This window comes from Zosterops lateralis, assembly GCF_965231275.1.
Source record: "Zosterops lateralis genome assembly, chromosome: 19".
In the NCBI taxonomy this organism is placed as follows: domain Eukaryota; kingdom Metazoa; phylum Chordata; class Aves; order Passeriformes; family Zosteropidae; genus Zosterops; species Zosterops lateralis.
The window spans coordinates 2516688-2529697 of NC_139779.1; the positions used below are offsets into that span (position 1 = coordinate 2516688).

General features: G+C 46.6%; 1 protein-coding gene across 1 annotated transcript in view; it reads left to right on the forward strand.

Annotated features, from left to right (window-relative positions):
• Nucleotides 1–228: 228 nt before the first annotated feature.
• TBX4 (T-box transcription factor 4) overlaps nucleotides 229–13010 on the forward strand; it is a gene marked incomplete at both ends in the record, with an annotated part of 30756 nt that continues 17974 nt past the window's right edge. Inside the window, 2 exons of the mRNA XM_083875375.1 lie at nucleotides 229–378; nucleotides 1078–1172. Coding sequence (XP_083731501.1) covers nucleotides 229–378; nucleotides 1078–1172 — 245 coding nt within the window. The remainder of the gene's footprint in view (nucleotides 379–1077; nucleotides 1173–13010) is intronic.

Below are 13010 nucleotides of genomic sequence, written 5' to 3' on the forward strand. Positions count from 1 at the left end.
GAGCTGCTCTGGTCTCAAAGCGGGAGCGCAGCCACGCGTGGGCGGCTGTCCCGAGGGGACCGGGGCACAGCGGCTTCGGTGTCACATCCCGGTGTCGAGGAGCCACCACGGGCCGGGCTCAGAGGGTCTGACCTCGCAGGTGGCCGTGCCCGGAGCTGGGCGAGGGGTAGGATTTGGATGTGGCCCCCTGTGCGGCGAGCTAACCTTGCCCCTCTCTCCCCCAAGGAAATGCTCCAGGAGAAAAGCCTGTCTGAAAGCGAGGAAGGGTTTCCAACAGCCCCCGCGGCCGGCCATGCGGACACCTCCGCGGGCTCCCCGCTCCTCGGGGGCAGCAGCAGCACTCCGCTCAGCAGCCCGCAGCTCCCCGACCCCGAGCAGGTACGCTCCGTCCGGCCCCTGGGCCAGCCCCGCCGCCAGCATCCTCCCCCGGCCACGGCATGGCAAGGAAAGATCATTTTTATTCACTTTTCTTTGCCTTTTTAATTTTTTTTAAATTGTTATAATTTTATTTTCGCTGTCCCATAGCAGGCCGCCGTCGGTAAAGGGAGAAGCCGAGCACTGAAAGGCGCGGCCCGGGGATTCTCCCATTCACCGGGGATTTTTCCATCCCTAAATAAAACGCGGCTTCTGTTCCTTCTCCCCGCTCCTCTGCGATGTCCCCGTCACCCCGCGGAAGGCACAGCCCTTGTCCCTTATCCCCGTGGCTGTTCCCGGTTTTTTGGAGGCTTAGGGCGAGTCTACCCCAACAGATTTTATTTTATTTTTTTCCCCTAGGAAAAATAAAAAAATTAAAAAAAATTAAAGAAAAAAATTTCCATTTAGCCGCAGTGTCCTGCCTGGTTGTGAAACTCTGCAATTAAAACCGGCCTCCATTTGTTTCTCTTATTTTTGGCAAAAGGCAGTGGAATTTTTGAGACTCAGTCCTCCTCCCGCACGGGCTGGTGGCTTCACCCGGAGCCTCGGCTGCAGCTCTGAGTGTCCCCAACCCAGCCCTGCCACCGCCCTTCCCAGCCCTAATCCAAACTTTTCTCCATCATTTCTTGTTCTTCTCATTATCTTAATTTTTTTTTTTTACAGACAATAGAAAATATCAAAGTCTATCTCCACGAGAAGGAGCTATGGAAGAAATTTCATGAAGCTGGCACGGAAATGATAATAACCAAAGCAGGCAGGTTAGTGAAAATTCCCTGCAAACATGTATTTCTTCTGATTTCTATCAATTGTGTTTACCAAGACTCGGTTTAGCAGAGATGCCACAGTCAGTGGCGTTTAAAAAATATTATTGTGATTGCAGATTTCAGTAAAATTATTTTTTTTTCAGTGTAAACTGTACATGTGTTTTTTGGAATGTAGATGCTAGAAAATGTTGTGGAGTCGTTTGGAACATTTTAGTCCCGATTTTCTCTGGTAGCGATTTTTTAAAAATTAGTTTTTAATTAGGAAATTAGCATAATTATGGTTGTATTTTTTTTCCCCCACAAAGCAAACCCCTTTCCCTTTTTCTGTCCCGTGCACTAAGACCTGTGCTGGGATATTCTGCACCAAAGTTTTAGCAGCACGAAGGTTCTTTTTATCTCAAAACTGAAAGAGAAACGGGTAAAGAAAAAATCTGTTTTCCCTTGAAAACAAATAATTATTTTTATCAAATCAGAGCCCCCTTAGTTTGCACACCCAGGGAGGGAGAACAAAACTCAGCCCTGTGGTGGGAGATGGCAGAATTAATGTCAGAAAATTAAAAATCAGAATTAAACCTTAGACCGTCACCAGCTCGGGAATCAGAAAATCCCCAAGAAAATTATCCGTGTGTCACTGTGGGCACCAAAATATCTTGCCCTTGGCTTTTGTGGCAGCGGGCTCACCTCGCTGCTGCTGGGAAGGGAAAATTGAGGTGTTAACATTTAATTCCAGCACTGCTGAGTGGTTCTGCAAGCACTCACAGGGCTGTGGCCAGCGAGCCGTGCACAGACACTCAAATAACGGGGAGAAAACTGAGGAAAAAAAAAAAAAACCACAAATAATTTCTATGCAGTTTTTATTTCTCTGTGGTCTCTGATGCTTCGTGCAGAGTAGCCAGGGGTGCTCAGAGTGTGTTTTTGTGTGTGATTTTTCTTCCCTTTTTGCTGCTCACCCTGTGACACCCAGAAGCCAACCCTCGGGTTTGGATTTTTGGGATTGATGAGCGTTTTCCCTCTGTTTTCCCTCCTGCTCCGTGCAGCAGCTGCTCAGTGTAGGGAAGTTAGACTCTAATAAGCAAGGTATTCCCATTATTCCCCCTGGAGAGGGATTGTATGTCCCGGGAATCTTCCATTGATTTGCTCTGTGGCTGTTTATGGAGTGATGGTGCAGGTAACTCTGTCCTTTTCACACCTTATTTTGGCGTAAATAAAATCTCAAGGCTTGTTCTGCAGCGTCTGCTGATGGCAAGAGCCGGGTTTGTTTGGATGGGTCTGTTCCCTAAGTCAGCTCAGATGAAGGGATCAAGACCTCAGATATTTCACCCTTAATTTATAGTATTTCAGTGTGTCTGTGGGGAGATGTGTAATATCTGTACCGAATTCTAGACCTTAAACATCCCAAACGTGCACGTTATCTCTCTGTAAGTCTCAACGTGGCTCGTTTAAACAGCTCCATATGGACGGGGCTCAGTCCCGCATTCCTTGTCCGGTGGAACTGGCAGTGCACCTTTCAGGAGGTGGGAATGGGGGTAGACCATAAGATGTACAAAAATTTGGGGGTTTTTTAAGTTATCTGAGCCAAATTCTCCATTTGCGAAATTCAGTGCAGCGCCATCGGGCTAAAAGAATTGAAATTTTTTTTATGAACAGTTTTGAATTAAAAAAAAAAAATAAATAAATGAAGGAATTGGCTCTAATGCTGGTGAATAATTTTTTCGCTGGGTTCAGCAAATGGTGTCAAAATACAGGATGAGGGATTTTATCACCAACCCCGGAGCTCCTGCAGCGACACCGCAGCCCCAACACTGCCCGGGCCGGGCTCTGCCGCAGCACTGACAGCAAAAAACACACAAAATAATTAACATAAGAACTGCAGAAAAAAAAATCTCGGCTCTCACGCGTGGCCGTGCTGAAGGCAGGGCAGCCCAAGAGCTGCAATCTGCTGTTAATCCCCGCGCAAAGGACAAAATGCAAAAAATTATTACTTGGTGCGGATTTTATTTAAATAGAGAGTCGCAATAATAAACCTCCTCTTGAGCCAATTAAAAAAAAATATATATGGTTAATGGAGATTTGTGTGCACTTGCATTGGGGGGGTGTGGAATGAGGGAAAGCAGCTAATTGCAGGCACTAATCAGGACTCTAATCCCCCTCCCAGCAGGCACAGAGATGCCCCTGAATGCCGTTAGTTGAAATCACTTAAATGTAGGTCTGTCTGACCTCAAGGGGCACAAACGAAAAGAAATGGAAGCCTGATTTTTAAATTTCAAACAACAACAACAACAACAACAAAAAAACAAAAAATGAGTGACTTTAATGACAAGTTCACTCAATGGAGAGGAAATGTAAAGCTCAGCGGAAGCGTTAATGCCATGGCCATGGTGTAAAATAGCTTTTTTTGTATAAACAAGGCAAATATTGATAACTTAGTTGGGGGAGAAAGGGGGGAGTCATTTGTTTCGTTCTTTGTAGAGCTCCACAGAACGAGCCAACTATAAATTATGGAGAATTTAGGGCTGAGAATTACTTTAGGGGATTATTACTCCCTCTTAGGACTGATCTGTAGGAGATATTAGGAGAACACAGCAAGCTCAGCATTGAAATAGAAATCATGTTGTTGCCAAGAAAGTTTGATTTATAAAGTGGAAACATCTTTAAAATGCACTTGCTATCTTTTTAATGTCCGACTGCTTCATTGTGGGAGGGGAAAAAAAAAAGAGATTATTTTATATTAAGAGGATCATCAAAAGATAAAAAGTTTATGTTAGCAAAGTTCCCTGAACTTTGGAGAAAAGCGCTCGGATCCCTCAGGCGGGATGGGCGCCGGCTCCATCACTCAGAGCCTTCCTCTCCTTCCTCCTCTTTGAGGCTTTGCTCTAATTACGGATTTCTCCTCCGGAGAATTATCTGCTGATGGTTTTAAACGGCTGAACGTGCAGAGATCTCCCGTCCCCGGCTCTGCCCGCAGCTCTGGGTACCCACGGCTGCTCCAACCGGGGGGAACGAGAGAAAAGCGGCTGCGGCTGATCCCTCCAGGCACTGCCCATGTCCAGGGGGGGTTACAGGGCAGGATTTTGGGCAGGCAGAGGGAATCCCGTTGTTTGCAGGGCAGGATTTTGGGGAGGCAAAAGAAATCCTCTTGTTTGAGCACTGCCCCTGTCCAGGGGCGTTTTGCAGGGCAGGATTTTTGGGGAGGCAGATGAATCCCGTTGTTTGAGCACTGCCCGTGTCCAGGGTGGATTTACAGGGCAGGATTTTGGGGAGGCAGAGGGAATCCTCTTGTCTGAGCACTGCCCGTGTCCAGGGGCGTTTTGCAGGGCAGATTCTGGGGAGGCAAAAGGAATCCCGTTGTTTGAGCACTGCCCGTGTCCAGGGGAGTTTTGCAGGGCTGATTTTGGAGAGGCAGAGGGAATTCCTGTTGTTTGAGCACTGCCTGTGTCCAGGGGCGTTTTGCAGGGTAGATTTTGGAGAGGCAGAGGGGATCCTCTTGTTTGAGCACTGCCCGTGTCCAGGGTGGATTTACAGGGCAGGATTTTGGGGAGGCAGAGGAATTCCCGTTGTTTGCAGAGCAGGATTTTGGGGAGGCAGAGGAATTCCCGTTGTTTGAGCACTGCCCGTGTCCAGGGGCGTTTTGCAGGGTAGATTTTGGAGAGGCAGAAGGGATCCCGTTGTTTGCAGGGCAGGATTTTGGGGAGGCAGATGAATCCCGTTGTTTGGGCACTGCCCGTGTCCAGGGTGGATTTGCAGGGCAAGATTTTGGGGAGGCAGAGGGAATCCTCTTGTTTGAGCACTGCCCGTGTCCAGGGGGGGTTTACAGGGCAGGATTTTGGGGAGGCAGAGGAATTCCCGTTGTTTACAGAGCAGGATTTTGGGGAGGCAGAGGGGATCCCGTTGTTTGAGCAGCCCCTCTCCACAGAGCCCCGGCAGTTCCCGGTTCCCATCCCCGCTCCCAGCGCGGCTTTCCAGGGATGGGGGGAATGAATCCAGCACCCACAGCGAGCTCTGAGTGCCTGGGTTTGGAAAGAATTGTTCACAAACCCTCCCGTGTGTGTGTCTGTGTTAAACAAAACCCCTCCAAAACCAAAAAAAAATCCCTCACGCCCCAAAAAATACTTAACAAAAAAATACCCTAAAAAACTTCCACCACCAAAAAGCTCCAGTCGGTGAGATGCAATTAAATCCAATTAATCAAATCAATCTAGACACTAATGGTGTATTGGAGGATGCAGATGCGGCTGCACATCTGGATTGCTCCCCCCTGGCTGCCCTGCTGTGGGAGCATCGCTCTGTTGTAGCAGGGTGCACACCTTTCCTGTGGGATTTTAGGAATTCCACACTTGTGAAATTGTAGGAGGGGTGGGGAAAGCAGAAAGCAAATGAGGGAGTTTATTATAAATCTGGCTTTCTGATTTCATCCTCTGGCTTTTATGTGCTATTATTTAACTGAACAATTGTAGATTTTTTTTTTTTCTCTGTAGCTCGTGGCAAACCATTCTTTGTGAAATCTCATCTTTCAGATTTTATTTCTGCTGGAAGTTAATCTCTGCTTCCACAGCCTTCCTGGCTCAAGATTTCTTCTTTCTGTTTGATTATTTATTTAGCTGTTCCCTAGATTTATTTTTTTTCCCCAAGGTGCCAGTCTTTGCAGCATTGCAATTTCTACCCAGGTATTGCCAAGGACAAACAATTTGATAAAGCTTTTGTTTCATCAGTAAAAAATGCCAGTTCACAGGATGTCTGGTCACATTTTTGTGAGCAGTTCCTGAAGAGAAAACAATGTGTCATTTCTCTGTGGTAGCAGAACCATCCCTGAGATGTAACAAGGGGCTCAAAATACTGAATTTGAGTTTTGGCTGGAGTGCTGGACGTGCACAGGTACAAAGCCAGCCTTGGTCTCTATGGTAGCAGGTTTTAAGAAGCATAAGTAGGAAAATGCTGCAGAGGAAAAAAAAAATAGAATCAATAAAGCATCCTGCATGTGTGGAAAAGACGCAAATCCCCTTTAGATGTTTGAGTTTCATTTTAAAAGTAGTTTATTTCAGTTAAAAAAAAAAAAAATCTGTTCCCAATCAACTTTAGTAAACCAAAATAAAACTAGTTTTTAGGACATCAAGGTCTGAAGAAGTATAAATGCTTTGGCTAAGCTGGTGCAGCTTTCCTGTGTGAATAATCCTTTAAAAGTTAAATTTTCCATGGCTCTGTAGGGCATATGGATGCCCAGTTCTCATTACAATTAAAGGGAAATATTTGTCCAGAATCTTTTGAGGCAGTTACAAGAATTTCTGCTGATGGTTTTTGATCCAAAAGCAAACCTTAATATCCGAGATCAACGAAGGAATGTGAGCCGTCAATTTAAAACATAGAAATAAAATAGATATTTGAGGAATGTTTGATCTGCTTGCTCCTAAATTTGGGGTCCTGGAATTGCCCTGTTCAGGCAAACTCCTGCTTTTATAGAAGAAGCAGGAGTGAACTCCAATGGCTCTTGGCTGTGCTGCTAAAGTTGTCGAGAGCTTTGGCAAGGGAGACAGAGCTTGTGCACACCAAGGGCAGGGATGGGAGTTTGGTTCCTAATACACTTCTCTCTTCAAGAAGAGAGAACCAAACATCCCTTCTTTTTAAAGACATGGGATGCTCACAGTTAAGGGTGTTCCCAAAGCTTTCCCTGCTTGTCCTTGTGCTGGTGGTAGGGTGAGGGGAGGCTTTGGTGAAACCCAGATCAGCTGGGGAAGGTCCCAACCATCTCTGGGGCTCTGCTGGTGCCTCAAAGGCTCCTGGACACCGGGGCTGTGGCTCCAGCAGTGCCAAGGCTGCCTGGGCTCCTCCCTCAGCCCACTGCCGAGGGAGCTGGGCTGGAGAGGGAGCAAACCTGCCCTGAGATGCTGTTGGTGGCCAAGCTCTTGCCCAGGTTCTCTCTGAAGCACCTTGGTGCTGCTGGCACCACCTCTCCCATCCTTCTGCACGCTGGGACCTTCTCTGCTCAACTTCAGCTGCAGCAAAATGAAAGCCCAGAGAAGCAGCCCATGGCCAGGAGCCTCAAGTCACCATGGGGCAAAGAAAGGAAATGTTTCTAGACCATGAAAGCAGCCATCCAGCTAACCAAGTTCTCAAGTATGTGAGAAACAATGTTTTATTTAAAAATGAGATGTGCTAGCCAGAAGGAAAAAATACAACCTCGCCATTCCAAAATATAAAAATCCCTTAACTGTCTGACCTTCTCATCACTAGGTCATGGTCCTGCCACCAGATAAATCTCTCCTATCTGCCCATAGACTGAGAGTTCAATGTTGCTTGTGTTAGTGACAGTGAATTTGGGGCTGAAAAATGAACTACTGATGAGAACTCCTGTTGAACCTGTATTGTTTGTTATTCTGAGGCAAGGATCTGGCATGGGCTAATCCAGCACTTCAAAGTTAACTGCTCTTACTTTGTATACAGAGCGTCATAACGGAGTGGCGTGGGTGATAAGAGAAATAAGGGACTGAGGGTTAGGATACACTGGGAAAATGGGACCCTGTTGAAAAAAAACCTCTTTGATCTCTTTAAAGTATTTTTTGAAAGCAAGAATCTATCAAAAAGGAAATGCCATTTAAAAGGCTAAAAGAAACAGCTGACATCCCCAAATTTGTTTTAATCTGCCCTGGAGAATATTATTTTTAAAGATGCGTTAAGTCAGTGGAAGAAATACTTGTCAAAGGAAGGGGAATCAGAAAAAAACAAGGAAAGGTCATCAGAATGGAGACATAGTTCTTGAAGCCTCTGCACACCATTCTTTTCCCTTCTAACAATAAAGACAAGGAGAAACATCCTCAAGCAGCCATGGCCAATTCTCAAGAAGAATTTGGGGCCACGTTAAGTTGTTATCAGGGATGCAGGTGTGTCATTGGCCTTGGTGTTCTGAAACCATCACTGGAGGCATCTCAGCATGCCCAGCAGGTTCTGAGGAGGTGGTTGCACAGCTTGTTAGCCAAGATATTGAGTGAGGAGTTATTTTCTGATCCTTTCACAGCCTGATCTGCCACAGGCAGCACGGCACGGGAGCTTCCAAAAATCCAGTCACTGCTTTGTTTGACCATCCCAAAAGCAAGGATTGTAAAATCTCTGCCTGTCTTTGGAAATCTTTGTCTTACTGCCTTAAAAATGAAGACAATGAGAGAAATTTTCTCTTTTAATTAGAGAATTTTTTTCTCTTCAACAGCTGAGCTGCTGAAGTGCACGGGGATGTTTTCATGCCCTTGAAAGGACAGAAAGAAGCACTCAGTAGTATCTGAAGGACCATCCCACCTCAGGGATGTGCAGTGAGCACCAATCCACATAAATCCATGGGTTTCAGAGAGCACTGACAGCCTTTGGTGAGGGCATGACTTCAGTTGCTCAGGTGTCCTGGTTCCATGGTGTTTTCTCTATGGAAATACTGTTTGAATTCCCTGTTTGCCCTGTGCTGGTCAGGGACATCTCTTCCCAGCTAATGCCCCCAAAAGGGATGTCAGGAATGGTGTTGGCATCTAAGTGAAGGTCAGATTAAATCCTGGTGAGAGGAGGGTAGTGAGGGTTTGTTGCTGATGTGCAGCGTGGCACAGCACAGCCACTGCTCAGATGAATATTTGAGCTCCTCAATCAGCTCTGATTCTCTCCATTTTTCTGGTTCACTGTTCCCTGCCCAAAAAATAAGATTTTGCTGGACATGGGAGCTTTGCAGCCACCCATCTCTCCAGGATCAACCAGACCTGCTCATCTGGGGATTAAAACACATGGGAGATGCCCACAAAGAGGCCAAGCCTGGAGTGCCTGAAAGGCTGGGAACTGCTGCCCCAAAGGAAAGCAAAGCTCTCCTCTTATCTCTCACTTCCAAATCCAACCGGCCAATTACACATCAATTAAACTTTGTTTGAACATAATAGAAGCTTTGGCTCCATGTCAGCAACTGCTCCACGGTTAAGGGGATTGGGTAGTAATAGTATAAATAAATAAACAAGAGATGCTTATTCTAACAGTTCATTTTAAAACAATTTGTGAATATCACGTAGAGATAAAATGTGCCTAGCATAAACTTAGCTAAGCAGTGACTGCTTCATTATCAGAACAAATAATTCACTAGCACATCATCTTTGAAGCTTGGGAGGCCAGTGGAATTGTGCTGCTTGTTTATTTTCCTGGCTTTTACTGTTTTTTGCTACATTTAATCTGCAGGGAGGGGTTTAGCTGGGGCTGTGGCAGTGTGGTGCCAAGCTCTGGTGATGCCAATCCTGCTCCCACTGCCCACAGTCCCCAGAGCCAGACTCAGCCCCTCTGCCCTCCCCAGGGCATCACCCAGTGACTGTGGGGGTTTAATGCCATGTGGGGTGTCCTGCTCACACAGGAGGCATTGTAGCTTTCTCCCCATAATTGCTTTCTTTGAGGGTGCCTTTCTTTTGTGAACATAAAAACTGATTTAAGTTTTGCTCTGCGAGGGGCAGTGAGAGCTGCTGCCATGGCACAGCAACAGCAGCACTTTGTCCCTCAGCAGAGAACTTTGAGGGGCAAACAAGACCCTCAGGATAGGGCTGAGGAGCCTGGATGGTTCTGGTTGGAGCTGGAGGGAGGGAGAAATGGGTTTGAACATGCCTAAAACTGGAGTCTTGTCAATTTTGGTGTTTTGCAGAAGAGTCTGTTGGGTTTGGTGCTTGGCTGCTTGTGCTGAGTCCCTCGTGGTCCCAGGGCTTGTGGCTGGTCCCTGGGTGGGCAGGGGAGCTGTGGGGCTGCTGTGGCTGGTGGGCCCTGCTCCCTGAGTGGCCCTGCTGCCTCCACCTGAGGTGTGCTGCTGGGTTGGACACACACCTGCTGTGGCTTTCAAAAAAAGGAGTACAAATAGGAAGGAAATTGGTCCAGTGCTGGACATCCCCACCCCAGGGATAGTGTTGCCATTGGCACGTTCAGGGCATTTGCTGCAGCCCGTGGACATTGTGTCCAAACAGGTTTTGGGTCTGAACAGAAGATGCTGAAGCCAGGAATTGCTGCAATTTATCTCCTGAGTATTGGTGGCTCAAACTTCAGTGGAGAATCGGGTTTTGCTGTGCTGCACTTGTGCCCATCACTGAACTTCCCCAAGCTGCCCCTTTGCCCAGGCAGGGCTGCTGCTGCCCTTGGCACTGGAGGTGCCCTGAGGATCAGATCTCACCTGCTTGCACACACTCTCAAATTCCCAGTTTTTGGGAAGGAAGCCCCAAATTCCCAGGTTTTGTCCCCAGTTTCAGCACAGCAATGCTCTTCCCCCTGTTTGGAGCCGTGTGAGAAGGAGGGTGGATAAAACAAGAGATCTGCCCCGGGCCTTGCTTCAGACCTCCCACCAAAGCCATGCTGAGCTTTCCCAGAGCTTGGCAAGACGTTGGCAAGTTTTATTGCAGCACTGGGTGATTCTTGTGCCTGTGCTGGTCCCCGAGCAATGGGTGATGAAGCAACCTATTGTCCAGGAGCTGGCCAGGGCTGAGCATCCTCCCCGGAGCCGCCCATCCGCCCCGAGCTCTGCCTGCTCAGGCCTGCCAGAGGGGCTGCTTGTGCAGAGCTGCTGCTGCTGAGCTGCAGCTCCTGGTGGCTCTGAGTAGCTCCATTGACCTGTAGTAAATTGGGGGAAGCAGGCAGGTTTTTGGCCCTATCCCAGGGCTGACAGGGGAGCTGCTCTATAGAGCCACTGTAGGCACGGCCTCGCTCCCGGGCAGGGCTGGTGCAGCTCCACAGTGGTTTTCTGCTCCCTTCTTTCAAAATGGGACATTTAATAAGGGCCAGGACACGATATTAGGTACTGTCTCTTGCTTCTTTTTTTTTTTTTTTTTTTTTTTCCTTTTTTTTAATTCAATCTCTATGACTGCATTTCCTTGGCCCCAGCTCTCGGGTTTGTCATGCCTTCCCACCAGAAATGCACAACCCATGCTTGTATCATATTGCAAAGAGATATTTACTAAACGAGCCTCTGCCAAGGGGTTGAGAAATATGTTTTCATTAAGAAAATTAAACTGACAAGTCCCTGGACAGCACATTAGTCGCATATTTTTTCTTTAAGGCCAAAATGCAGCAGCTAATAATAATGATGAAATGTCCATGCACAGCCAAATTATTAAAATCTACCCTGTGTTTTCCTGGAAAAGAATGTGGACAGTTGGCAAACTTGGTTGTAGTTGGGTCTGTGGACTGCTGAGTACAATGCTACCACTGCGAGATAGTGAGTGGTTTGCAAGTTAAGCAACACCTTCAATCAGATGTGAGTCCCCATTTGTTATCCTTAAAGAATTTCAGCTGTATATATTATAGTAGTACTTTGGCTCTTTGTATTTATTTTAGAGGGCTATACTAAAGAACATTATAAACTCAGGCATGTCCATGCTATATGAACTCCATATGCTGAAGCTTAATTTTAAATGCCATTAAAAAAGCACTTAACATTTACAATATATCAGTTCAGCTACTTTAGCAGCTTGGATGTTCTACAGTAAATGAAATGATTGAGGGAAAAAGAAATTCAGAAGCTCAATATTATAAAAATCCCCAATGCAGGTATGACAAACTGTCAAATTGTGTCCATCTCATTTCTGGTTTTTTTTATAATTTTCTCCTCTTTTTTTTTTTCTTTTTCTTTTTTGTTTCATTTTTAAATGCCATTTTAAGGCCTAATTAAAAAAAAAAAAATCTTGGCATTCAGATTGGATTCCTTATACAATTTTTTTCAATGTGTGAATTGGGCTGTGTATTCACAAATTGAAATGTCCTACTGTATTTACCCAGGTGCTTACCTGTAGGAGGACAAGGTTAAGAGGAGTGCAGAGTTTATGAATGAAAATCAAAGAGGGACATTGGTAAACCACCCCTTTTTAGTCCAGGCTAATTACATGGTAAACATCTGGAATTTATGCAGGGCGGTTAAAAGAGTCAATTGAAACGATTTTGAACAGGGCCCATTTTGTTGCCTTCTCCCCAAGCAGCGACAAAATGGTGCTGCAGACCTGGACCAGCTCAGGAAAAGAGGGATAAAAGTGGGGGCACAGAGTGGCCTTGATGTCTGATGGAGAAATGACATCAGGATTCGGGCCCATCTTAATTCACTTAATTAGGACGAGTCCAGGATGTGGCAATTCTCATCCTCCGTCCCCTTGTGCCGACGGGGAGGAGAACTTTGTGTCCTGGCTGGGAGGGCTGTGGTGAGCCAGTTTGCTCTATTGACTTGAGTGTTTTTACTGGATGAGGAGGAGGTGGGGGAAGATGGAGCCAAGAAAATAGTTATTCTGAGGATGTGAAGTGCCTAATCCTGCAAATCCTGGCTGCTGACGCGGCCTCGAGGGATTGGGAAGCCCATGGCAGTGTCAGGATCCATTAGGGCCCTCTCCTTTGGATTGCAAGGCTGGACTGGGAGGGAATCTGCTGTTTTCACAGCCACATGGCTTTATAAAAAGGTATTATTTAATGTCACAGAGACTCTGTGGGTCTGTAAGACACGGGAATGTTCTCTAGTGATGCCCTGGTTTATGGGATTTATGGGTTTGGTGTTGGTTGCTGAGACAGGGGGACAGGCACATTTTGGTGGGAAGCTCTGCCACGTTCCAGGCTCCAGGAACATTTAATGGGTGTGCTGTGAATTTGGGAAATCCGGGAAGGCCAGAGGAGCCTGTCTGCACCACCACAGGGTTAACCCTTTGTCTCCCCTGGGCTTTGCTGATCCTCAGTTCTCAGTCTGTTGGAGGGAGCACAAGGGGAGTGGTGGGATCTGCTGGATACTGGAGTCATGTGAATGACAAAGCCTGTGCTCTGTTTCCTCTGAAGTGTAGACAGGTCTCCTCACTTTTCAAACACTTCCACATCAGCAAGAAA